This window comes from Cyprinus carpio, chromosome A2 (genome assembly GCF_018340385.1).
Source record: "Cyprinus carpio isolate SPL01 chromosome A2, ASM1834038v1, whole genome shotgun sequence".
NCBI lineage: Eukaryota > Metazoa > Chordata > Actinopteri > Cypriniformes > Cyprinidae > Cyprinus > Cyprinus carpio.
In genome coordinates, this window is record NC_056573.1 from 16,515,336 (window position 1) to 16,543,029 (window position 27,694).

Here is a 27,694-nt window from a genome sequence, read left to right on the forward strand (position 1 = left end):
TAATATATTTACTCTTTAAAAATATAACTTCAGTCTAGTGACTAACATCTGTACAAACTACAAAAATAAAAATCTTATATAAATAATTTATATGGCATGACATACATTTGAAACAAAACCCCTATGCAGGACCCCCATCCCCTACCCTTGTCTCCTGTCTGCCCTAGCCACTAAAGCTGTACATGTGCTTTAAATTGCTTATTTTCTGTTGCTTTGTTTTCCAGATACAGTAGCTACTTGGTTTGTTTCTGTGAGAAAGAGAAAGAGAGTGAGAAAAGCTGCCACTTACATTAACACTTTTTCCCTGCATTTAATCTGGCAGTGACATGACCAATACTGAATGAGTGAGCTTTTATCTGTTATTAGACCTAAGAAAGAGAACTGAATTGCAGACAGAATACTAGGAAGACTAGCACCAGCGCTGTTTATCTGTCACTACACTGGCCTTGTAGGAGAAGCCCAGAGGGCAACTACCAGGTAAACAATTGCGTAGGGCTTTTGCTACTTGCAAAGCAGCCAACAATAAAAATAATAATAATAATAATAAATAAATAATAATAAAAAATGAACTGAAAACAAACAAGCAAACAAAAATATCCTTTTGCGCTCATGCAAAATTCCCTTTCTGAATGATATTTGATATTTGGGTAAACATGTTTGCCTGATGTCTCCCAAACTTTAGCTGGGGCATATATAGTGACAAACTGAAGCCTACTCATGTATGGCTAAAATAACCATAGAGGAAAGGGGGGGGAAAGTATCATTTAACCACCATTTCAAGTATATAAATGTAGACTGCAATGAGTATATAATGGAACAATGAAACAGGAAACACTAGACCCATATTTCTGCTATTCACTGCAAAATAAACTGCAAACAGACAATTTCAGACAAGGATGTATAAAAACATGAGAAGTCATAAAACAGCTGATAACATTACACTAATAGTCATATCAGTGACAATGTATTACTGAACAGTGTGACAAATTAATTTTGTAAGATTAAAAGTTAAGAAGGCACAATGGTTGTCAGTAAAAAGTAAAATAAATAAAGGGGAAAAAACTTATCTATATAGATCTTGGTTTTGTACAGTGCAATCAAAGATAAAACAACATCTTTGAAAAATACAGATAAGCTTCCTATTGGCTGCAGATAAGAACTTGTTAATATTAAGTTAAATATTGGCTTATGTTGGGGAAAGGGGTACTGCATATTTTCAAGATACATCATCTTAAATTTGAAGTGTAGCAGCAAAAAAAAAAAAAAAAAAAAAAGAACACTGACCTTGCTTTTCAATAACCTAATATCATTTCACTTATTTTTACATATAGCACATTTTATAATCTATACAATGGAGGGAACAAGGCCTCCAAATCCTCTTATACATCTTACTTTTACACAAGAGAATACACAAGTTATACAGCACATTTTAAAATAGTTTCCCTCTTTTTAGTATTAAAATATATATATATATATATATATATATATATATATATATATATATATATATATATATATATATATATATATATATATATATATATATATATAATTTGTCTAAGAAGACCTTTTTAATAATTTTAAAATAAATCCTCTTGTCTGTGTGAGGTCTATGTACAGTTCAAAGAGATAAAAGACACCAGGCTGGGGTTGGGAACTTCCCTAAACAGCCAGAGATTCCAGACAAAGGGATGTAGGGGCTGGGAGCAGTCTAACAATCTTTGGCTGCTTGGACCCATGCACCACCTGTAACACATGCAAAAGATAGAACATTGTTATGACCAATATGGACAACTGTCTGCTTTTTCATAATATAAACTAAATCATGTCTAGTATTAGGATTTGAAATTTGAAAGCTATGAGAAGATCAGAGTCTTTACCTAGGGCCTGGTTAGCTTGATGCTGGTTTTTCTTTGTGGATTCCAGATCTTGAAGTTCCAAAGAGTCCCTCTTATAATGTGTAGATTTCCCATACGTTTGAGAAATCCTCTTAGAGTTGTCAAAAGAGTCTGACTCGTTATCCTCAAACTCTTCGTGCATGTAATCCTGGTATGACCCCGGCAAACTGGGGTGCACTGCCACTGTCACAGAAGCTGTTGCTGTAACCATGGTGATTGCATTGTTAGGATGCTGCAACGCCCCAGGGCTGTGGGCTGGGGCTGTAGTCCTGTTTTGCTGCTGCCCTCTCCCTGGTTGTGGCCCTAGGCCACACTGAGTAGTCCTTCGAGGACAGTGGGTCCTGTCGCTAGGTAAATGTTGTCGCCTCTGCCCTTGATACTCATGTTTGTTGTCCCACCGTGTGATCTGTGAACTGACCGAGTTGACGGCATTTTGCTTGGACTCACTGTTCTGTCCTTTAGAGCTGTTTTCATTAAAAGGTTTCACCACCTTGGAGGCAAAAACAAGCACAAACACATTGTAAAAGTGCTCAAGAGGTACAATGGCAAGCAGTTCTTCATTTTTTCTGTCAGGTCGACTTACTGTGAGCTTAGGGAAACTGGGATTCTTGCTGGCTTCAAGCAGGATATGAGAGGTTGGAGATTGAGCTGGAGACGTGATGTATGCGCTCCTGTCACAGTACTTGTACTCCTCCTCGCCGATGCCAGAGGTGGTTGTAGTTTCAGAATAGTATTCGGAATCAGAATTCTCTGAGAATGCCTGATGTGGTCCCTTGGGGATGTGCCCAGCGTAATACCCGTGGTGGTTCATAGGAGGAGGCATGGGCTCAGGAGAGGGACTTTGCAAATGACTGGCATTGTTAGTGGGTATGACCTCAGCTGGGGGGCCCATGAGCGAAAGAAGTACCGGAAGTAGCACCAAACCATTAAGGATCCCCAACAATGTCAGTATGGCCAACACTGCAAAGAAGTATCTGCAGGCAAAAACACAAATGAAGAGAATATTAAAGTTAAAGGAACCACCAAACATCCACAGCATGTTGAACCAAGATATGAGACAATAGGGTCATCATCTAGGAGATGAGTTCCTGTATGATGTTGCTTCCCCTCTTATCCATAATTTCTTTCCCTACATTTCCTCTCCCTGATTCCTCTCTCCTGGTGACCTAACAAAGCTGGAGAGAAATTCCTGGGTTCCATCTTCGTAACGAGTACTAGCTCTCTCTCCCTCTGGGAGCCCTCATCTATCACCACTGCCCTGCCACTTCCTGAGGAGATGTGTTTACATTAGTGAACAGATTCTATGCATCAGAAACACTCACCCCTCTCCATGGCTTTTCTCCCTCTGCTTTATTCCCTCCCTCTCTCCTAAAAGCTGCCACTGCTGTAAATGTAATTTTCTCCTCAGAAACTTAATTCCCCTTCTTATTGAGATCTTATTTCACCCTGGCCAGGGCATGCCACCTTTATGTTTATGCTGAGCAGGCCAGGCCAGACCTTTGCTTTCTACCTCCTACTCTCTCTCCCTCCACCTGGTCCTCAACAGAAATACTGGATCAAGATCTAATCACACAACACTAATGTTAAGATCTACTGAAAGGTATTTGATTCATGTGCAATAAACTCTTATTTGCTAAAAACCTGTAAAACTGACCCTAGAATCCATCAACAACAGTTTTTAGTCAACAAGTATTCTGTGTGCAAAAGAAATTTGTTTCCGTCAAATATCTCACTTATTAATCTCTCTGAAACCATTCTGATTAAGACTAAGACTAGCTATTTTCTCAGTGGGGGTGACTAAAGCAGGAACCTCAATCCAGTGCTGAAGACTAGCAGGAAACACCACCCTCCACCTCCAGAGCCAAGAACATGGAGGTCTGGTTGGCACAGGCGCTTGCGAGTCTGGTGGAGCAGTGAAGTGGTGCAGAGTTGCTTAAGGTTGGAAGCAGCGCCGAAAACGTATGTTTGAATGAAGGGGCCAAGGGAGAGGGTGGTGAATGAGGTTTCCCAGTATTTAGCTCATGGGTGAGTTTTAGCAGTAAAAGCTAGAGATATAAGGCTGAGAAGAGCTATAGTAATTTCACTCTGTATACTGGCTTGCGTGTTAACATGTAGTGCTCACTAATAGGCTGCAGGGCTGTGAGGGTGTCTGTGCCTCTGTGCTTCAGCTCAGAGCACTGAGGGAGGGCTCTGATTCACCACAAGAAAGACAGTGCATGAGAAAATTAGAGAGCACTCCAGTTAAATGGTTACACTAAAAAGAGACAATTCAGCTGTGGTTCAGACTTCTTGAGGTAAGAAAAAGAGGAACAGAATCTGGAAAAAAAAAGTTTGGAATGTTCTTTTAACCTCCCACCCTCTGACCATTTTTGCTTCAGTCACATTTACAAAAACCTTGGGTTTAAGAAAGAAAGAAAGATGGGGAAAAGTTCATCTTTGGCATATCTGCTTGGAGCATTCCAGACGTACAGTGGAAACTGCTGTCCATTGACCTGTCTCCTCCAATGAGGCCATGTGTTTACTTTGGCTCTCTGAGAACCATCAAACACATGAATCAAAAAACCCTGTTAAAAAGATTACAGGTCTGACGGTCATCGCACCACTGAACCTACATTTTGGATCTATTTTGGTTTTGTCTCTATCACAGCTCCCTGAGGAACCAAGACCTGTACTGTATCACAGAACCTCTGGTTTTAAAGACTATAATTACATATTTTCAGTCATTATGCACAGTCAGGGAGAGGTAATATTTAAATTGACATCTAAAACCCAAATTTCCAAGGTGGCCTGTCGGGGTCTGTGCGTAAAAAACAGCACTCTGGTCAGGAGACTCTGGTCAGAATTATATGCCACATTTAAAGCAGAGACTGAGCTATGCTATGGTTTTCTCAGATGGAGAGAAGCAAGCCTGCATTCATTTCCTCCACTCCTGCCTCCAACTTCTCTCATGTCTGTTTCATTAACATAGATGTATCAGACAGCTTAAGTGTGAACCATTTTCTTTCTCAGTCATCTCTTTCCACAGCGATGGATAAAAACAGTTAGAAGAATCACTTTGATAGGAGTTCAAGAAAGGCACAATCATCCTTTCAACACAGTTTGTAATGTTCAGTGAAAACATGAAGGCTGTTTAACAATGGGGAAAAAAATCAGACAAAGCAGCCAGCCATCTCTGGCTGCGCTTACGTCCACCTTTTGTTAGTTAAAAGTACTCATTCTATCTGACGGTCCTGTATACATGAAAAGATTGGAAAAAGGGCGCTTGTTTATTTTACTAAGTCAACATTCCGAAAGTGGAGCGTGATTTATTTAAGGAGTAAAAAATAAAAAAAGAAAAGAAAAGAAAAAAAGGAAAAAAGACTAAACCATCCATGGGTCCCGCCTGGGTTAGACCTCCAGAGTAGACCTAGTGTTAGGAATTCTGTTGTTTATATAAACTGTAATCTTTTCCATTCCAAGTCATGGGTTGGAAAGGGTGGCTCATTCTAAGAGGGGCTGCTGAGCTTGTTCTCCTGTTTATTCAGTGTCCCACAGCCAGGAGATGTTTACAGCAATGTATTTATGCTACTCCCCAGCTAGAGGCCCAGACCTCTCTCTCTCTTTCTCTCCGCATCTAAACAGGACCTCCCACCATGAATGCCCCAGTGCTGGCACACTGCTTGTACCAAATGGTTTGCTCCAAACCCCAACCCCCAATCTTTCCTTCAGCTTTACCACTGTCCTTAAGCAATCTGCTATAACTACCCCCTGCAGTTTCCTGGAGACCCAAACCACACTGCTCTTTCCCATTCCCAAATTATTCTTTGGTGCAAAAAGTGAGTGCTTGAAAAATTATCAAGAGGCATATTTGTAATTTTCAACATGCAGCTATGTTTTACTGGATCCTCTAACGAAGCCATTATTTATGTCATGGGTCTGTTTGAGGCAGATCTCAAGGTTGTGGTTTGTTTTCAGCAGAGCTATATCCAGATTTTAAAAAAAATGCTTTTTGGCATTTTTGCTTTCTGTGAACCAGGCATTAAACCAGGCAGAAAAGCTGCCCAAATGCGGTGGCTAGAGGGAGTTCACAACCAAATGACTGGACAGTTGATATCCTTCCCACAATCAAGATGGGAGAAACTGTGAGCAAGTGTGTGCATGTTGAGTCAGAGTGCAGTGGGTTGTATATTTACATGTTTACAAGCAGCTGCTGCACACCCTTGATGTTTCCTCCATTTGTTGTGCATTCAAGCAGCTCAAGGATGTTTGTAAGAGTGCTGTGGTGGTCTAAGGGGAGTTAAAATCCAGACTGACAACACCAGGTGATAGGGAGGCAAACGTTACCACCTGTACCCTACAGCCACATGGACAACTGTCTTTCTGTCTAAGGACCACCACCAATTTGAAAGCCAGCATACAGGCCGACCTCAGAGACCCACCTGGAGAACTGTCAATCACTCACCTCATGATGAAGTCAAACTCTGAGCCAGCAAGCATGAGCACTCCCAGCAAAGTAGAGATGGCACCGTCAATCACAGGAGCGAACATATGCTCCATAGCCACGGCTGCACGAGTGTTCCTGTCCCCAATGGCAGTCAGGAAACCCTACAATGTGGAAAATAGAGAGAATGAAACTGGTCTATTCGATTTTATTGGCAGAAATACAAATACTGATGAATTACTGTGCAAGATGTTCTTACCAGTGCAATGTGCACAGTAAACTCCACCCCAATACCAACGGAGGCTATAAGGATGACAACAGGAATGGCACTCAGTTTGATACCAATTAGGCCCATGATGCCAAAAAGTTCCACTGTCATCATGGCCAAAATAAAAACCTGTCGAGTAGAAGAAAAGATTAGCATGTTAGTGGTTACATCACAATGAACTATGTATATGGAAATAGCACTATATGAATTACAATGCAGAAATGGGCCTCACTGGACCAATATCCTCTATATTTCACTGTCATCTGCCCTGAGTATCAGATTACATAATGGCTATTTCCTGGCCCCTCCCCGTGTCTCCTCTATTTCAGGGCTAGGGAAATGAGTGACATAATATGATAAAAGAGCATAAGGACCATTCTACACTCTCTCTTTCCTGGTGCAGTGTAGTCCTCAGTGCTTTCAGGAGAAACTGTTTTTCTATAAATTAAATGGGGCACTTGGTTAAATCTTTGCCCTGAAAACCTTTGATGTTGGCAGGGGTTCCAATTTGGTCATGCTTAAATTGGAGATGATAAACCCCATTTTACTGCGGCCACATATAGGCTGTGAAACTGAAGAGGACAGAGACAGTTTTCAGTCAAAAAATAAATAAATAAATAAAACCAGTGCACTAAACTGTTTACATTATCATTTAAATAAATGGCATAGGCATTTACACATACATGAGTCTGACATATTACAGCCAAGGCCAATTGCCACTTCTAGTTTCCTTGCTTCTCCATGTTGAGCTGAGGACCCCACCAGCATGTGTGAAATGCCTCCTAGCCCCTGAAATAACTCACCCACCCACTACCCCCACTACACTCAGTCCCTGATGGATGGGTTTAACAGGCCAAGGTCGTGACTGGGCAGATCCATCCTGTCCCCAAATTTCTGGACAAAGGCAGTTGGAGGTAAAAGCCTTGAGGAGAGCTTTGCATTTCTTCTTTAAAAGTCTTGCTGCACCCATTTGAATGACAAAAGTGATGAGGGGGAGAGTACTTATGTGTGTGTATATGTGTGTATGCAAACAGCACCCTCTAGACAACCCGCCAAGGCCCTCCGCAGAAAACTGCCCTGGTGGCAAAGTTATTGAGCTGTGTTGAGGGGATCAGGGGTAGCAAGAGAAATAAGAGAATAGGGGAAGAGGCTAGAAAAAAAAGGGAGTTAGAAATGGATTAGGCTGAGAGGATGGCAGACTTACAATGACGCCTGCAGTCCAAGGGTTAAGCAGGAGGATGGCACACACCAGAAAGGTGCAGGCAAGCACTACGCTGATGGACAGCAAGAACCAGTGGCGCAGACCAATGTACTGTTCCCAAAACATAAAGGGGTAGCCGTTGGGATAGTTCTGGATTCCCTGACGCATAAATTCCTCGCAGATTGTGCGCACACTCTCAATAGCTTCAATGAAGTCTGAGGCTTGTCTGAGGCCATTTAGGTAGAAAGGAAACTGAGCGAACTCTAGAGGCTCTGCTGCAGGGACTGAAAGAGAGAAGTATTGCTCTTAGACATGAACACACTTTTGAAACATGCATCCATAAATATGACTTTGATCACCTTGCTAATGTCATTGTCTTTGGTTTACTTACTGCGAAGGTTCTCCCCAGTGGTGTCGTACTTATCATTGATCCACTCCCGAGGATGGGGGTAAAAGTTGGCTTGGGAGGCAGCATAGCCTAGTGGATCATTACTGACCCATACTGTCAGGTAGATGTAAAATACCTCTGGTGGAATCAGACCATCCTCATCCACCAGGCGACGAGATGTGAGCTTTAAAAGAAACGAAATGTATAAATGTAAGTTTTGGGATTAACACAAAGTTTTGGAGGAGTTTTTAAAAAGAATGGTCCAATAGTTGACCACACACCTGGCTGTAGTTGAAAGGGTCTTTTTTAGAGCCGGTTTGTATGAGAAGCTTGTATGCCAGCGCTCCATCCTCTGTGCCATTGCGATAGCTGTCATAGGTGATTCTGCCAGCTTCCCAGTCAGCATCAAATGTAGCCTGCAGACCTACATGGAGTATGAATGTTTACAATTAGACCTACTGTGAGAAAGCTGTTCAAACCTTCCTACTTTTCTTTACACAATTCAGTAAGCTATGACAGAGGATTGTTAAAATCGCTCCTCCCTTAGAGAAGGGGGCAAAAACTTGGGTCAGATTTAATGCCAAACCACACACACACAAACTGGCGTATAAACCAAAAAGCACCCCCCCCACACCTTGCTGGGTCCTCCATCTTTCTGCCTGGTGCTGAATAAATGTGTGTGGGCTGAATAAACTAACCAGAGAAACCCTTTCGTGCTCTCCAAATAACAAAGTCTGGCAACAGCTGAAAAACAGTTTCCACAACCATTCTGTAATTACAGAGATCTCCTCACAAGAAAAGGAAATAGCATAAGGGAGAAAGAGAGAGTCTTTTAACCACCTCCAGTTTCCACAGCCTTTCAAAATAAATAGCTTCTTTTTAACTCGCTGGGTTTGAGTTATAGTGGATTCACCTCACAGTAAAGCTCTCAATACACACCAAAGTGAGCAAAGAGGTCACAAACTCTCTGAGATAACCCCTGACCCTCCCATAATCCTCACTATGCCCAGGATGGTGGAACACAAATGCAGATGACAAAAGTGAACTTTCATTGACCTCTATCTCTCACCTTTAGAGTAAAGAGCTTTTCCCACACAATGAATGAGCACAGCTGAAAATGATAGTTTATGTGGCATTTTTCACCATAGCTATGTTTCATATTTACTAATATTTTGTAGATACTTATAAATCCTTATCTATAAACAACACAATGGTGCAAGACAAGTTATGGGCTGAATTTTCAGACTTAGAGTTAGGCTTTTCAAAAAAATAGTCATAGTAGTAAAAGCTGTAGCCTTAGCAATCACCGCTAATGAAAATTAACTTATTGTGAACTTACCTTTGAGCCAATCCTGGAAGTAGTGCAGCCACATTCTGGGAAGCTTGTGATTGCTGTCCTTAACTACATATTTTACAGAGTTGAAGGCATTGTGAAGCTGTAGAAGCTGTCTTTGAGAATGGGCATAGTCAAAGCCATCCATGGTAACCAGGTACATGTTATAGAAGGAGAAGTATTTAAACTGGGCAGTGATAAAGTCATACTCCTTTGTGTCTCTGGGGACAATATCAGTCAAGTAGAGTCCATCATGAACCATTGTGGTACCATAGAGGCTGAGGCTTAGAAGAGCCACAAAAACGACGACCACCACAGTCTTAGTTTCAGGCTTCAGCAACAGAGGGGCATACTTTTCCCGTGCAAAGTTTGACAGATTCCAGCGAAAGAAGGGCAGAGGCACACACTCGCGGCCCTCTTTGGGCTCCTCTACCTGGGCTAGAAGGTCTCGGGTGGAGCTGGAGGTGGTGAACAACTGGGAGCTATAGGGGTCAGTGGTGGGAGTGGGAGTGGGTGTGGATAGGACCATGGATGGAGGACTGGTGGAGATCTGGGAAGTGGGTGGCAGAATGGTTACAATATGCTGACCAGCTGCATCACACTGGGTGAATGCCTGCACAGTAGTGGTGATGTGGGTGCTGGTGGTTATAGTGGAGCCAGTATAGGTGGGAGTGGCAGGAGCGTGCTGGTGGTTGTCGTTAGCATCTGAGAACTCCTGAGGCTGGATCTGGATCACCCGAGAGGAACAGGGACTGGAAGAAAAGAAACATATAAATCCACATGTTAAGTACCAAAAGGCTTTGGCATAATAAAAGGGCTGATATTAAGTAAGGGCAGTGCATCTTAGCTACCTGTAGAAACAGCACAGGATGTCCAGTCTTTTGTCCTCACGCCTGTGCAGATCCAAGCTCAGAATGGCAGGGAAGATCAACAGAACCATGGCAAAGTTAAAGACCACCACAATAGCTGCCTGAAATAAAGGGCAAGAGAAAAGAGAAAGAGAGACTTCAGGATAAAGGCCAAGTCTTTTCGTTCATGGGTTATACGCTGCCACCCAACTCCACAGCTGCTGTCTGAACTTGAGAAAAAACACTCTGCATTCAAGATCCCTCGCTGTTTTAGTGCCTCGGATTGAATCCCAGAAAGTAAAATATGCACCCTAAATCAACTAGCAACCCCTTCCCCCATCACTCCACAAATAGTCAACAATCCAAGGAAAGGGGACTCCCAAGGTCACAGCGAGTCTGAGCAGAACCCCCACCCCCCACCAACTCCACCAGCCTCAGACAGACATCATATTCTGTATCATTACAGTGCAGACCACCCAGGGTTAGCCTGGGGAGATCAGAGAAGCACAGTCTGATGGCTGGGTGATATACTGATATATTCACTCATCTCATTACCTCTCTCTCTCTTGTTATCCCCTCCCCACCTGAAAACCAGGCTGTTACTTTAGTTGGATGAGGGGTTTTGACCATAAAATAAAGAGAGGGAGAGAATGCAAGAAAAAGAAACAACAAAGGCCATCCTCACTTTGAATGAACATTGACTGCTCGTTTTTTTAAAGCCACCTGTCGCTGCCCTTTTCAGATAGTCAAAGCTCCTGCCAGTCTTCCTGAATGGGCATCACAGGGTGCCATAGTTTATGACATGTACTCACACACAAAATACACACTCATACCTGAAGTGAGAAGGCCCGGAGAGCAGGAATAGGCACTAGGGCAGCCATGAAAAAAGCAATCATGTTGTTGATGGAGGTGAGAGCCACACTGGTGCCGGTTCTTCTAAGGCAGTCACCTGTCCTCTCCTATGGAGAGATATGGCAAAGAATGAGCTGTGATCTTCAGAAATCACAACAGAAAGCCTAAGCAACATTTTAATTCCCTAGAAGTCAGGATCCAAAGCATCTTCATGAGATACGTGCCTTGAACGGGATGTTGGATCTGGTCTCAGTGAAGGAATGAGCCAGCAAAAACATGTCATCAACTCCAATGCCCAGGGCCAGGAATGGCAGCACCTGTGGAGAAACGCACAGCTCTGAGTTACAGCCAAGCCCTGAATCTGAGTGTGAATATAAGACGTTTAGGTGTTTACTACTTACCTGTGTGGTGGCGGCATTAAAGGACAACCCCAGCAATGAGCACAGTCCAAGTCCTGCAGCCACAGATAGAGCAACTAGAAGCACTCCTGCCAGCCCTACAGCACCCTGAGACTTAGCACAGTCCCAGCGCAGCATGGTCACGCATGCGTATGCCAGCTGTGCATAGAGAGACACATGTAAGGGAATAGCTCCACACATATGGAGACACACTCATAACATTTCCATTAGCCTTAACTCGAGTTGCCACGGTAATGGATGTCTTACCATGAGAAGATAACCACCTGCCACCCTGATTACACTGACGTCAGAGAAAGACTTCATGATGTCATTAAGAGTGGTGGTAGAGAAGGCGTAAACATTGGAGGAAGAGTTCTGAGGAATGCTCCCATGGACAACCTAGAAACAATCACAGTTTTAAACATTAATACAGAGAATCCAACTACATGATTTTCAGTATTTGGATTGGAAAGAGCATGTATCCATGGGTCAAATCAAAGAGGCTTGTGACTGGCTGCAATTCAATAAATTTAGTCATGAGCAATGTTGCTTAACCTAGCGTTGTGTGTTTTAAATGAACTTGTGCACTCATTGCAGAACAGAGTAAATCTTGAATTACTTTTCTGACAAGCCACACAAACATTCATTCTTCTGTGGGCCATACCCTCATCCACCTCATATTTAATCCTAATAACATACAAACAAGATAGTACGAGACCTTATGAAGTTTGACAAGAAAGAAATAATGAGCACAGATGCCATAGGGCAGAGGTCAGATGGATCAGATGAGATCACATGGTCTCTCAGGCTACTCCATCAGCACTATGAATGTCCAACAACCTTAAGGAGAAAGGAATACCTCTGCACTGTTTTTACAGTGCACTATGCCCCAAGCTCCCCTGACTCCACTTCCCTTGCTCTTGCTCTCTTTTCTGAGGCAGTAGACATTACTGGAGGCTCTTCTCTCTCTGTAAATATACTTCAGTCGAAATGGAACAAACTGATGTGATGTCATTTCGAACAAAATCAGACCAAAACGAAGTTCGTTTTGGGAGTTCTAAATGGTTCGCCAAAGTAAACTCTCTGCAAAACACCTTCATACTACCACTGTTCAGTGGCAATTACATAATAGGTAGGTGTGTGCTGAGGCTCCGCCTTCCTTTACATGGAACACTTCTCTGGATCATTTCATCTCTTGAGCCCGTTGAGGTAAGATCTCCATGGGAGAAAACATGAACACACTGGAGATCCGCTTTATAGTAGAAAATGAAGTTGTTCTTCTGATGAAAGCACTGGCACAGACACTGTTTTTCATGTTTGATACTACAAAGCTGCTTGCTTTTAAGCAACAAAGTGCCATATAAATACACGTGACGTGACTTTACTGGAGTGCTAATTTGCAGATTTCGTGCAAACATACCCACATTGCCTTCTCTCTCTCTCTTTCAGTGAACATGCTGGGTGTCAGTTATCACAAAAACAGCTTTTTCATATAACCGGGAGTCTGTCAGTGGCCTCCTAGGAGGACTCCGTTTACTAGGCAGCTGAGGATTGATGGAATTCAGGCAGACGTTGCCATCCTCTGGTCTAAGGAAAACAACGCTCTTGCACCACTTGTGACCTCCTGTGCTCTTTTTACCTTTCCACCCTAGCTGGGCACCCTCCACAGTGAAACCATTCAGACCTCACAAAGGGATGTGTGGGTATATTATGAAAGAGGAAATTACCTCAACGAACTTCCTCTGCCAGGACTCCAAGATGGCAGTGGCCTTGTCCTCGTTCCAGTTGATATCATGGATCTCATAGTCGCCTTTAAAGTGCTCATAGAGCTGTTTGGGACTCATGAGGAGGAACATGGTCTGAAGGGCCTCCGCACTATACCGGAAAATACAGAGGGCTGAGTGAGATCTGAACGTACAAACATGCGTGTACAGACACCACTGTGTTGCAAAGTGATAATAAGGAGACGTTATAAGGGAGACATAATAATAAAGGCTGGAATGATGCGTGTCGTCCATCTCAGGCTTTATAAATCACTCTAACACTTCCACTGAGATTAGAACAATGCTCAAAAACTAGGCAAAAGGCCAATATACCACTCTTTGCAGAGACTTTAATTTATTGCAGATTAAACTTCCTCATTGAAAAAACTTCCTCATTGAAAATACACACATATGAGATTAAATTACAGGTGTCAAAATACTTTTGCTCTTGCTTTTAGCTTACCCACAATTTGTTTACTTTGTATCATATGTTCTTTTTTTTCTGTTCAATGTGTTTTCATTTGTCTCCGCTCTGCATTTCAGATCTGTTCATAGGTTATGTGGCTGTCCATCATGTTTAATTGGTCTTTCCTATACTGGGGTCAGAGGTGGAAACTGATCCCTCTTCATGTAAGGAATTCCTTGGATGTGTGAGGTTATTAGGAGTCAGAAAGATTCCTCCCTCTCTCCATCTCTGTCTCTTTCTGGTGTTCTCTCTTACTTTCTCTCTTGTCAGGGCCTCATATGAGAGGCCCACCCACATACCCCCTCCTCTTGCCTACCCTTCTTTCTTTCCCCCTCTTTCTCACCTCTGCAAGGCATTCTGGGAGTCCTTTACTCTTTCACCCAGGATCAACTCCTCCTGCCAGTGCATGAACTTCTTGGAGAAACCATGGCAACCACCCTGAAGTTCAGCAGCAATGTCGGGCACCTAAATAACACACAGACCACACATTTAATGCAAACGTGTAAAATCTACAGACTCCTATTGATAAAACATTGTCATTTGCATTACAACACTGTGCTCACCTGCCGTGGGTCCTTATTAGGGGCACTGTGAGGGCAGTCTGTGTCATTGGGATCCAAGCATGGCCGGTTCATATAGGCATGGCCCACTTGAGCCTTATCTAGCATCTCTCGGAAGCTCTCTAGAGATGTAAACTGGCTCAACTCCTCCATTAGCTTGAGGGGGTCCAGATTCATCCACTGAATGTCAGGCATGCCCCTGTGACAGGAAACACAAAAAACAACAAAACTGAGACATTTTAATTAAGTTAGCAGACTAAATGTGTCAATTCTATGACTTTTTCAAAAGATAGCATGCTTTTTCTAAGCAAACCCTTTTTCCCTTCCCTGCTGCTGCTTCTCTGAGCCTGTCGGCACCAGTCCCTCCCTGGTGGTGGTGGCAGACTACAGATGCTGCATAAAGTAGCGTTTATTATCCTGTTACACGGAGGGGCATAATGTGCCGGCGGTCTACAGGCTGCTGTCTCTTAACTTTGTGCATCGAGTCATAACGATTACCTCTGCCTCTAAAACATCTTGATAAGGATGAAGGCGGGCAGTGGGAATGCTGAAAAGGGCTGTGTCGTCTTGAATGTTGCTTTGAGCCTAGTGTTCTCAAACCCTTAGCCTGCAGGTTTTAATCTATCTTCTCTAACTCTGTGGGTATTATAATAATAATAATGAATTTTATTTATAAAGCACTTTACATTTTTTTAAAAAAACTCAAAGTGCTACAGTAAGGCATAATAAAACAAGGCAATTTAAACTAAACAATGATTTTAACATTAAAGGTTTAAAAGAAATGTAAACATTAAAAGTTTTTTTTTTTAAAAGGTATGTTTTAAGACCCTTTTTAAAAATATCAGTCCTTTGTGGGGCCCTCAGATGTTCAGGGAGGGCATTCCACAGGATAGGAGCGGTGGCACAGAAAGCTCTGTCAATGGTATTGAGAGAGTGGACTGTTGATTATTGATGTGCCAAAGACTAATTCTCTACGTGTAGTAGAGTTACAGTTGGATTCTTTTTAATGTTCTGATTTACAAGAGAAGACTTCAGCAGGGTGATTCTGAGAAACACTGATAACCTGAAAATTGCAAACTTTTGACATTATTTAATTATCATTATCAAAACTTTCCCGACCAACAAATATGTAGCTAAAACATCCCAAGTAAAAATGCCATAGAACCCCGTGTGAGAGAGGGGCCTTTCACTGTGATGAGTATTTGTGGGTAAAGAAGAATAAAAGTGAATAGTGTCCTAACTCCAGGCCCAATCTCACTCTAATAACTCATGAAGAGCAGCTTCAAATAAAGCTGGTCCTCTCCCATTCCCACATACCAAGCGCCTTTGCTCCTGCTTGCAAAGAGAGTCTCCTTTATCTCCTATTTTTTGCTTGAGTGAACCGGCCTGGGCCCTTTTGTTTTTCCATAGATTGCTGCTCTTTGTTCCCTCAAGTTTTTTCTCCCTCACTCACTCTCTCCCTCCCTTTCTCTCTGTCTCTCTCTCGCTCTGTTCCCTTTAGATGGAAAAAAAAACAGCTGAACTGAAGCGGAAGTCTGAGAGGACATTAGCCTCAGTGGCTAACGCAGGCCCACTTCATACATATCCAAATAGAGAAAACAAGACAATACGTAACAATTTTTAAAGGCCACTCATGTTTCTCGGAAAACCGTGGTATTTGGGCTGATGAAAGTGAAAACAGTCTCTATGAGAACATACAGAATCAGTTTCAGTCAACTGAATGATTTTGAATGAACCAATTTTGTCCTTCATGACATAGAATACAATATGACTACATTTTTCACCAACAAAATATTAAAGAGATGTTTTGGGTGGAAGTGTAAACTACAATGTTTAACATCCATAGTTAATTTCACCCTATTTTTCCTCCCTCTTTCTCTCTCTGGGCCCACGACTTGAATAATGCCCATTTTATTTGTTGGACAACTTACAGCTCCAAGCCTGGGCGATTACCATGAGAATGCACAGTGTTACCCAGTGCTGACAAAGCCGGGCCCCCTCCAGGGCCCCCTTACTGATGGACACTCACTCGTAAACTGAAAGAATGCTTACCATTGTCTGACCCAAAGGCTCCCCTGCCCCCCACCCTTCCCTCCTTCCCACCCAGTAGCAGTCATCTCTCTCTCACTGCTCCCTTTCCGTAAGGGCTTCTTCAGGCTGGGGGATTGGGTGCAGGATTAGAAATTGTCCTGTAAAGCCCCCTCACCACACTGTTGACAGCTCAAGCCACACTGACGACGGAACCAGGCTTCAGCTTATCAACAGACTAAATAGAGCTTTTGCTAGGGGCTTGATGTCAGAAATTGTCGCAGCCAATGCCATTTTGGTTGAAGGTAAAGCCCAATTGTTATAGGAGCGTGTGTTAAATCAAGGAGGGTGGTCAAAAATTTCAGAGTTACAGTTCAGGCACAGTCCCTCGTTTCATGGTTAATTAAGGTCTCTTGAGTTTAGATATGTTTATAATAGTCCGGTGAAGCTATACATGACTTAATTAGAGATATTTGGTTATATATTGATTAAGAATAAGCAGAATGCTTACGGTAAATAGGCAGAGCCTCCCTGCATCTTGGAGCCTTCCCAAAAGCAGTCCAGAGGAGTCACAATCATACAGGGGAAAAGCTTGTCAATCATCTGCAAAGAAATTGAGTATAATCTTCGGTAAGGCAGATTTCATTGCACAGGACAAAAAATAGCAAGTTAAGTTGAATAAACACTGAATAATAGCTGTCTGAAGCACTAAGCAAACAGTAAATTATTATGAAGCAAGCCAAAAATTGCATAATAAAAACATGCTTACCCTCTCAATCATGACATTTTCTATAATTGGGACTCCGGATTTGAAGCAAATTTTATTAAGATCCCAAGATCTGTGGATAGAAATTGTACAACCTCACATTAAAATACTGGCCCTCATGTTTATAAGTGTTTGAAATTCCTTTTAATCCTGCTGGGGGTTGTACTCACTTTCCATAAAGAGACACTTGAACTTTGCTGGCTGACAAAGCAGCTTCCAGGTGGAGTAGCAAAGCCTCCTGGGTAAGAATATTGGTTCCTTCCTGTTTGGGTATCTGTATGAGCATTTGTGAGGTGAACACTGACTCCTCTCCCTGCTTCTCTTTTGTGTAACGTAGCTCCTTGCTCACCCGACTGCCAGCTGAGACAGAGAGACAACACGGTTTATTATTTTCAAACATTCAGAAAGGAGACACCTTTAAGCTCATGATGTTTTTATTCCTTTTGACTATGGATAAAAACAAATCAGAGGAACAATATAGTTTTATGTTAATTGTCACACTGCAACAATTATTTCCAAAAACAACAACAACATGATCCTCAGTGAGAGGTTAATGTCATAATTAAACCCAAATTAAACACTCTACAGTGCTCATTCCCCTGTGTATATTTCAACTAACTCCAGAAACAGATGTGTGGATCACATGTGTGTCTTTAGCACACTTAAGATTGAAAATACTCCTTATGACATGGCCCACACTTTCACACAAGGCTAAAAACAGGCCTTTACACAAAATCCTCCAGAAATTCTCCAATGTGGCTGGCTAAAAACTGATGGATAAACACTGAAAAACTCTTTCCCAGCCTTACTCCTCACTGCTTAGCACAGACTGTGGTTCCTGATAGGAAGGTTGCTCAAAACGTTGGGTCTTGATCTATAGGTCACCATGCCTGATCCAGTATGTGAGCAGTAAATGGAAGGCGGGAGCAAGGCAGAAGAGCAGAGACAGAAATGCTGTTCATGTGGTATGTTGAGTCGGGATGAAAGCATCAAAGAGTGCAGAGGAAACTCCGTAGTCCAGCCCCCTAATTAACAGAGGCAGTGGTGAAAAGAGAACGCGGGGTATCTGCGGCCATGCCAAATGCACATGAAACGCACCGGCCCAGATCAGAGCCTGCCCGTCTGCCCCTCCACATCCCAATACATGATGACAAGCCTCCAGTGGCTGGCTGAGCCCACCGAGCCACTTTTTCTCCCCGGCACATCTCGCTGCCTGCCTCAGTTAATTGAGAGAGGTAGTGGGAGAGAAAGAGACATAGAGAAACAGAAAGAGAGAAATACATAGAGAAAGAGAGAGGGGTACTGTTCTTGTCAGGGGTAGCCCACAGCTTTGTAAGTGGCTTAGAGATCTTTTAAGAACAATCTTTTAACACACATTAAAGGTTTTGTTTAATGAAAGAAAAAGCTGAAGAGAAACAAAGAAATTGCACCACAAATATAAATGCCATGTGATTTGCCCTGAAGCTTACAATATGATGCATGCAAACATTCGACCTCCTAGTTCCATTCATGTCAGTTATCTGACATGCAGGTTATGTAAACACATTACTTCAAAAAATGTGGCGGGCTAAATCTGAAGACCGTTTCCATCTGCAAAATGCAAACATGTATGCGTGTCGATCTACAGACAGCATGTTCATATTTAATGCATTCAGGCATCTGCAGGAATTGAGCTCCAATCCTTGGGCCTGTAATCACAGGGGCTCCTGAAGTAAATTATAGCTATTTGTGTCTGGTTCCTCCCATCTGGACCACCCAGCTAGAGGCCCGAGTGGGCCCCGCCGCTCAGCCACCGCTCTACTCAGCCACCCTCCAGATGGGAGCTTTCCTATGTTCTCTCGGCTCGCTGCTGCCGTACACTTAAAGAGACAGGCACGCAAATACTTTCACAGCCAGAAAAACAACACAGAAGTGGGGAAAAGGGAGTGTGATGCACAAGAGTAATCTAGGATGTACATTTGAGATTTGAACAGCTGGAACTGTCAAACACAGAGGCCTAGGGGGGTTTTCAAAGCACTAATCTTTTCTTTGAGTTCCTGGGACTGGAAAAGTGTTGAGGGGTTTATGATTATGAAAGCTTTTGTTTAAAAAAAAACTCAACAGACACCAAAATGAGGGCAGCCTAAAGGTGTTCTGTGATATCAATCCAGCAATACTGCCATACAGAGTTTACTCTCTCCCAAGCAGAGACCATCCTTCCTTTGTTGTCCTTCATTTTTCACAGCCTTGGGGGTGACATCACCATCACGGGCCAATTATCCACGAGGAGGGTCTGGCCAGTGTTCCCCAACATAGCCAGAAAGAAAACCAGCCTCAAGTGTTTCACAGATTAGATAGTTTTGTGACTGTAAATACTCTCTAGCACATAAAATGATAAAAGCTGAAGCTAATCTACAGTCTGCCCTCACTGGCTGGAACACAATGGTAGCATAGCAAGTTTCAGCAAGCTTGTCTCAAGGTCCCACCCAGGAGCAGACCAGCAAAATGAGCTGGTGTGAGGGGTTCCCTCCCAGTGGGCAGTATGGAAAGTGACATGTAATTAACTATGAAGAAGAAGCCCCCTGCTCCCCAGTGTCACCCTGCCAGTGGACCCTGTCAGCTCCAATCTCACTCATGTCCACCCTGGCTCTGCCTATCCAGTGCTCCTCAACATATCACCCACAACTGCATGCTCAGACTGACCAGAAGTTATGTTTACAATATTGATACACTGATACATAAAGGGAGCAATAAAATGTGGTTTGAATGAAAAATTGCATAATAGTGATGTTATATACTAAGAATTAATTACAACAAAGGTCATGCTAAATTAACCTAATTTAAAGATTACGGAAAAAGATGCCTTTACTTTCTACGATTTGAAGATTTGCATGTGGCGCAGTAGCAATGAGCAGCAAGGTCTGAAACCTAGTGCTTTCTCCATTAGGACAGGCCACCTTCAAAGTGTTGTGGGCCAGATTAGAGGGATTAAGAGGCTTCTGAAAGGACTCACGCTGTTCTGGAGGAAGTCCCACAAGGAAGAGTGCTGAAAGAGACATTTTTACCTGTTTTCACCACCCAAGTAAACCCAAGAGCACAGATACACAGTCGGGTGCCAGTGCGTGCCCACGCACACACTCTCCCATACACGCTTTCACACTCTTGTTCTGTTTCCCTTTTTCTCCCACACACATTAGTATATGAAACCACTAAGAACAAAACAAGCTGGTCCAGCTCTTTTTCCTTGGGTCCGTCAAGTCCAAGTTCTTTGTTTGATTTTTTCTTCCTCTTCTTTCCAGACACATTATGTAGACAGGGATAGATTTGGCTCAAGTGCAAATCTTTTTAAACATTTCAGCTTCACTGCAACGCTCAATCACAAGGAGTCTCAATGGCTTGACCATGACTGAGAGAACCACCCCATCTCACCCGAATACAGTGGCAGATGGAGACTGCTCCACCTCTGCCTCTATGAGTGCTAACTCAAGGCCACCAAGAGACTCAATGCAGGTCTTTGTCACCCTCATTTTCAGTCACTTTCAGTTGTTTCCCAACAAACAGAAAAAAAATAGAGAAACTTACCACAAAAGCAACTGGACCTGGATATTTTGCAGTGGATAAAACAATGCGAGAGGGAGGAAGGGCTGGCAACATAGCTTATCTGTGTGTGTGAAATGCATACGCACACATGCATGCCCTCATGTACAGTTCTGAGGTAACTTTCAGCCTTGATGATAAAACTAAACACACTGTAACTCACCAGATGGCAGGTAAAAAAAATAAAATAATTAAAATCAAATCAAGATGGCTAAAACTATGCTTGAGCTAGCACCTATTCAGACCTGATACTTCTGTCAGCATTGACATAAATTTCCACCGGTTCTGGCATTTAGGTCCTGGCCATTTCCATATGTATAGCCTTCCCTGTACTAATTATGCTAATCAGCCCTAGTGTTGGCTGCTGTGAAAAATACCCACATTAGGCACTCCACTGGCTGCTAATGCAGCTTAATGTGTGGTTGAAACATACATTCATCCCATCGTGAAAGGCAAAATTTTTCCACGTTGCTGGTTTCATTCAAACTGGAAATGAATTTATTGAGCCCAGAAACGATTTCTTTTCCACCACGTACTAAGAAAATGTTTTTTACCCTAACCAAAAGGACAAACTGTTGAGAAGGACAAAAAGGAGACTTTTTATCCAAAAAAGTGACCAGTTTCTGTTTTTTTTCTTTTCCAAAGAGAATGACCCTCATTGGACTGAATGTAAGAAATACTGTCTGAATCGGGCAGCAAGACGGGCAGCTTCTTGGGGGTCTGGGCTCCTACTGCCTCCGCTGGCGTTGTTCTAGTAACATTAGCTTAAGAATATAAACAGAAAGGTGTACCCTAGCACATCTGCCATGGAGTTAGACCACAATTTGCCTCTGATCGTGCCACCAACGTCAATGGGATGCCTTTACACCCTAGATATGAAACATGTTCTGTTGCTGCACTGACAACCTCTGGAACTGCATCATGCGCGCAACCAACAACAAGTGCAATGCCAAACAAACTGATTAGGATAAGAGAATGAAAACCCTGAGTGAAGCCTTAATTGGCAACGCTCTGATTTGGGGAAGAAAGTTGCTAAACTTTGAGAAGGGATGCATTCTGTTCATATGGCTTTTCTTGAGTAATGGGGGCTGGAAGGCCGGCCTGTGTGGGGTTGGGGGTGGAAACGGGGGGGTTGAAGTAAACATTTTCAACTGACCCAGGTTGACTCTGGCCTTGTTTGTACTTTCTACTGGTGAGGTCTAAGTCTCACCAGTTAGAGTTTATTTATGTAGCTGGGGTACTGCGGCTTGCCATTCACCTCCAATAATGCTTCATAGAGCTTTCTTTCTCTCAAATCCGGCACCAGGACTGGAAGACTGTGTATTTTCTAATGAATTATTGCATTTGCCTTGCATTTCTTTTTTGTTTAGATAACTGCTCCTAAAACTGAAAGGTCCACGTGTCTGTGTAAATCCTGGGCTCTTTGCTGGTTCCCTCAGTCTACATGCATGTGGACAAGGTCATTCATGCAATGTCTATATGTTCTTTATTCCTCTCTTCTGCTGCTTTGTGGCTTAATACAACTCCAGTGCTCCTGCTACCCAGATATCCCTGCACACATTTGAGTAATGTTTGTACAGCTTGTCTGTGTGTACACGTCTGTCAAACACACCAAAATCGTGTCAAAACGGATGAGAAAAATTAAGTTACGACTGTATATGACTACATAAACATGTCCATCTGTTTTAAAAAGTTTGCCGTTTGTTTAGCCCGGCACACATTTTTGCAATGACCGTAAAATGCCAACAATCCTTTTGGGAGGCCAGCATTACTCAAGCATATAATCACATATCAAAGTCTGCTCTTTGGCCCCACACCGACAGGCAACTTGTCACTGACAAATCTTTCCTCGTCCTTCACTCTAAAAAACCTCAATCAAATATTAAAATCCACACAATTAAAACAAGATGTGGCACTGCTCGGTTTGGTGTCAGAAACCAGATGAAATAACTTGAGCTTCTTTGAAAACACAACTTTCTCAATCTTTTCTCCCCCTCTCTTAATTCTCCAAACAAATTCCCCTCTGCAATCTGACATTGCACATAAGGAGCAAGCATGAAATCCAGAGTAATTTAAGGGTGTAGATGCTAGAATGTTTCTCCGCTCACAAGCCCCTTAACCATCAGACTACATTTCATTTTATCGCCTCTTTCTCCTGCCTCACAATGTAAGATAAAAATCACACTTTCCAAAGAAGTAACCCATGACTTAATGGGATAGATCAGCCAAATTTTGCCATCATTTATTTACCCTTGTGTTGTTTTAAAGCTGTATGACTTACATTTATAAGTGGAACACAAAATAAGATATTTTAAAGAATGTTTCAACTGTGTCTATGCAATGAAATGAGTCACTGACTTTCATTGTATGGACAAAAAAACAACAACAAAACGTTCTTCAAAAAATAGAAGAAAGAAAGATGTTTGAAATGACTCAAGGGTGAATAAATGACAATGTAATTTTTTGGGTGAACTAACACTTAAGTCTTAACTAAGACTAAAGAAAACTATAATTTCTTCACTCTCTAGAATCTAGAATTTCAAACAATAAACCATATCTTGGTCACAGAGAGAAAATAATTATATTAAACCATACATAAATTCACTAACATACAACTTTCATTGTGATTAATTTTAAGCCAGGTTGGATAAATATCTCTACATTCTGACTTCTTCAATGGCTCCTACTGTTTATAAAAGGTTTTTGTGGCACAACACTCAAAATACACAGTATAACTAACAGGGTGCCTGAACTGGATTACTAAATTGTTGGTTTGTTTTTACAAGGCATCTAAACACCAGGTTGCTGCTTTTCACATATCATTTGATGGAAGGCGGAAGTAATTATGTGTGGCCCGGGTGGTCCCTGAGGACATGGACACTTGGTGGCCTAGGTGTCAATTGGGTAGGGGCTAGAGCAAGGAGGGACAGTTGAAGTCATCGCCTCAGGGGTAATGATGAAGCATATGCTCAAAAATGCACAGCTGGGCAAGTGTGAGATCCACAGGCCCTCACTGTTTTGCTATTCTTTATAGCTCCCCCACACACAACAGATTTAAATTTTTGTGACAAAAAGGTTACCACGTTTAAAATGTAACAGGTCTATGCCAAGTCACTGGAAAGCACTCTTGATATATGCAACTATTTAGTAATCGCTAACAGCACCAAGGGCCTTCTTAAATACAATTCCCAATCACAAGACCCATTATAAAACTCTTTTGTTTGTCTCTGTGACTTTTTATGTGTATGTGTGCAGAAGTGAATGTGTGTGCCTGTGTGTGAGAACTAACCTCTCCTTGTTACCATACCACTTATTCCCCATTCAGCCCAGAGCAGCTTTGTCAATGGGCTATTGGGGGAAACAAGGCAGGCAGAAACTTTAGAAACACAGGCACTGCCTCTTAAAGGCACAGCGTTCCTTTTCAGCACTTTGGCGTTTCACTGCAGGAGCCCCATGCTTTATGCCTGCTTTACATTAAAACACAAATTTCACTGACAACTCCCTTTGCTTAACTCCAGCTAACGTTCCCACCACAGAGCATCTGTTCATATATCACCTCCTTTACAGATCTGAAAATTTCATAAGTAATTATAAACTTGCTTCAATATTATAGACAAAAATATGCTTTTCAGCAAGTCAGAAAGCATATTTTTTGACAATGATATTGTGAAAAAGCATATACAGTTATGTATAAAAGGTCCCACAATTTTTCTGAATCAAACCAATGCTAAGCTACCATGAACAACATGTTTTATTTTCAAGTCAAACCAAAAAAAGTGTAAAATAACAGCATTTGATGCGCTTGTGCATGAGCGTGTGCACGTTGTGTGTGTGAGTGTGAAACAGGTGGGTAAACTTCAGCTGTATTCACTTTTTTTTTTTTTTGGCAAAGGGGGTGCCTTTATTGTTGAATGGAATCCAAGAATAGTGAAGGACCACACAGCGAGCATGAGGGGGAGGGTCAGCACCTCAAAGATGGCTAACGATTCACACACAGCCCATCTGTGCAGGGGATCAGCAGTGTGGCGAAAGCCTAGGGGGCTTAGAAGGAATTTGGCAGTGTGAAAACCAAATAAAGCTGCCTGAAAATGCACAGATAAGTGAGGTGCACGGAAAGGACGTCAAACAGGAAAGGGAGAAAAAGAAAAACATCATGCGTAGCACCCACCGCAAACAATATAGGCTGACGGGGAGAGAACAAGAGAAGGCTTGCATGCGCTAGGAAAAAGAATGCTACGTGTGCATGACAGGAGATATGGAATTCCAAAGGCCACGGTCTATGTCCGCTCAAAGATCCTGAGGCTTCATATCAGAAGCCCACACAAGGTCTGGGTCTGTATCGCCCAACAACTGCACCACAATCACATTTTTTAATCAGTTAAGTTAGCTAAGCTTAGTTAAGTCAGCTTGTTTGGGAGAGAGTCCTAAAATTGAGAGGTCTATTCTGACCCTATGTAAAGTGATGTCACAGCATACAGTTCACAAATAACTTGTTCCTTCAGAGCTCCTCACCATTCAGCCCCAGAAATAAAACCACTCAGCGCAGAAGCAAAACATGAAAGCTTGGACTCACCTTCCACCCATAGTTTCTCAATGTCCGTTTCAATGGCAGCGACCCGCAAACCAACAGACAGGGCTCCGAACACAAGGAGTCCAATGAAAAGGACTTTTCCACAGTGTCGCTGGATGTGACAGCCCAGTGAAAAGAGAAAAGCCTGGAACGTCGCCCGAATCCACAGTGGCGCTTTCTGTCCCACAGCTTTCCCCTGAGACACAAGAGAGGAACGCTTATTCACATGTACAGTGATGCTATTTCAGATCAGTTGTAACACACGGTGCCCTGCCAGGATAGTGAACTGTCCTGACAACACATGAATCAACATTTACTAGTCAGGTTATTTTTATTTTTTTAAGACATTTCTAAATAAGACACTAAATGAGTAAAGAATGTTTAAGAGATTTGGCTACAAAAACTCTGTTAATTATTTTAAGATTCAGTACAAATACCACTGAGACAAATTCAGAATTCAGTTTGCTTATTAATCTAACATAACCTATAATAAACACTAAAATTAACGAACTAATTTCATTTGTGGTAACTTGGCATGAGATAGACAACTTCATAGGTCTGTTAAAATGTTTTTATTTTGTTATATCTTCATCTCCATCCATTTAAATTGTTGCGATATTTATTTTTTTGTCAGTTGTACCTAATTTGAAGTTTTCTCTGCCATAAATCAAAGTTCTAAAAAGTTCAAAGAATTTGTTTTCAATTTTAGTGGGTTTAAACTGCTTAGAGTATTAAAGGACTTTCTCCAAACATCTCACAGGCCTGATGTTTCTCATCTGGTCTGGATTTGCTGCTCATCTCTTTATTAAAGAAGATGGTTTATTCAAATTATGAGTGTTGACAATCTATTGTACAACATTACAACTATATAAAAGCTCCTTAAAAGCTTTAGCCTTAAAACGTAGAATGTTAAAACACGTGGGATCATGCAACCTCAACTAAAAGCTGTCAAACATGCCTTGCAATAAACTATAACAGTTTCAAGATACTTGGTTCTTGTTATCACACAGCAGCATGTTACACGGAAAGTGAATTTGTAAGCATTTCTGGCAGGCTGTAACAGAAAAGCAAACACGTTTATAAGCAATTTGATCAAAAATGTAGATTCGTGTACTCAGGCTTTGCAACTACCGCACAAGTTTCCTTTAACTGGGAGTCCTAGCTGCAGTATAACTGGACATGTTTTGGTTTCACTCATGGGAGTTTTGACACATAGCCAAGCGTTCATGCGCTTCACTGATGCTTTGTCAGATCAAACTCAATCAGTGAATTCCTCAGCAGGACGCGCGCATTGTCAAACAAACACGCTATATTGTATCTAGAACAACCAGACTGAACACTGAGGCGCATTAGGGACGAATTAAACGCGAAAAAGCCTGAAAACGCGCGGACAGAAGAGCTAAATGAATGAAGACTCGGCTTTCATTCATAGAAGTCGCTGTCCGCACTCATATTTAGCGTCGTCTACTCTCCTCTGAACCGATTTCAGATGCATATGTAGCCTGTTGATCAGTTCCTTCTCACTATCTTAAAAAAAGAGAGTAAATTCCCTCCAACACTTCTAAAACTAGGCTAAAGAAAAGCTTTAAAAGTACCCTGGTTCCCTGAAATATATTACACCACGTACACGAAGAACAACAACGTAGTTTGTGTATATATTTTCCACCGGAAAAGCGTTTGTCACCTTGGAAATTTGTTTTAAGGCAAACGCGGCATAGCAGTAACTGGGTCTCCTCCGGAGATCAGAGTTCACAGGCGGCGGAGAGCGTGTGTAACTTGGGGGTAAACCTCCAAAAACACCACCAGCCGGTCCCGGGTCTCTGGGATCCGAGGCCATAGTCCAAACGGGAGGCAGAAGAAGCGCTGAAGAAAGTTAAAGGCAAACGCGGCGCGTTAGGCAGAGGCGATAATAATAATAATCCAAGATTCGCGACACGCGCGTCCACCGGGTTCAACTTTAAGAAATATTCTCTAGTCTTTCCTTGAGCCAAAATCTTCCAACTCCATCCCAACATTATGTGCTCGAGTCCGTATAGATCCTTCGGTCTTCATTCGTCCAGCTATAGCGTGTTTTAAAGCAGAAGAAAGTGGCGAGCGGATTCCGCCAGTCTACCTCTGATCCTGTTGCAGTAACATTTGGAAAGGTAGCCCCTTTGCAAACCCTGAAAAGGGTGGTTTGATGGAAAAGTGCTCTGGTTCTCATTGGCCGAGGAAGAGGCAAATTACTTTGCAAACATCTCCTATTATTAGCTGCTAAGCAACAGCTCACCAAAGTAGAGGGAGAGAGAGACCACCCAGGCAGGCAGGCAGCCCCTCACATCAGCGCCGGGAGGGGGAAGTGCTAGAGGAGCTGTTTCAC

General features: G+C 42.4%; 1 protein-coding gene across 1 annotated transcript; it reads right to left on the bottom strand.

The window, feature by feature from the left end:
• Positions 1-1,551: 1,551 nt before the first annotated feature.
• On the bottom strand, positions 1,552-27,694 carry LOC109058479 (protein patched homolog 1-like). Its single transcript, XM_042775877.1, has 22 exons — positions 27,020-27,694; positions 25,339-25,531; positions 17,360-17,549; positions 17,193-17,262; positions 16,935-17,026; positions 14,399-14,594; positions 14,179-14,300; positions 13,334-13,481; positions 11,874-12,005; positions 11,610-11,765; positions 11,433-11,525; positions 11,190-11,315; positions 10,360-10,478; positions 9,515-10,260; positions 8,457-8,599; positions 8,179-8,359; positions 7,791-8,071; positions 6,578-6,715; positions 6,340-6,482; positions 2,482-2,872; positions 1,881-2,388; positions 1,552-1,746 (listed from the first exon to the last, which is right to left on the bottom strand). The coding sequence occupies exons 1-22, from the start codon at positions 27,170-27,172 to the stop codon at positions 1,712-1,714; spliced, it is 4,356 nt and encodes a 1,451-aa protein (XP_042631811.1). The 5' UTR covers positions 27,173-27,694; the 3' UTR covers positions 1,552-1,711.

Excerpts from the sequence above, each read along its gene's own strand:
- LOC109058479 (XM_042775877.1), bottom strand. The coding sequence starts at position 27,172 with ATGGCCTCGGATCCCAGAGACCCGGGACCGGCTGGTGGTGTTTTTGGA. Across the intron at positions 10,479-11,189 it reads TCCGGGCCTTCTCACTTCAG|GCAGCTATTGTGGTGGTCTT; the intron begins GTATGAGTGTGT and ends CCTTTATTTCAG. Across the intron at positions 8,360-8,456 it reads ACCCTTTCAACTACAGCCAG|CTCACATCTCGTCGCCTGGT; the intron begins GTGTGTGGTCAA and ends TTTCTTTTAAAG.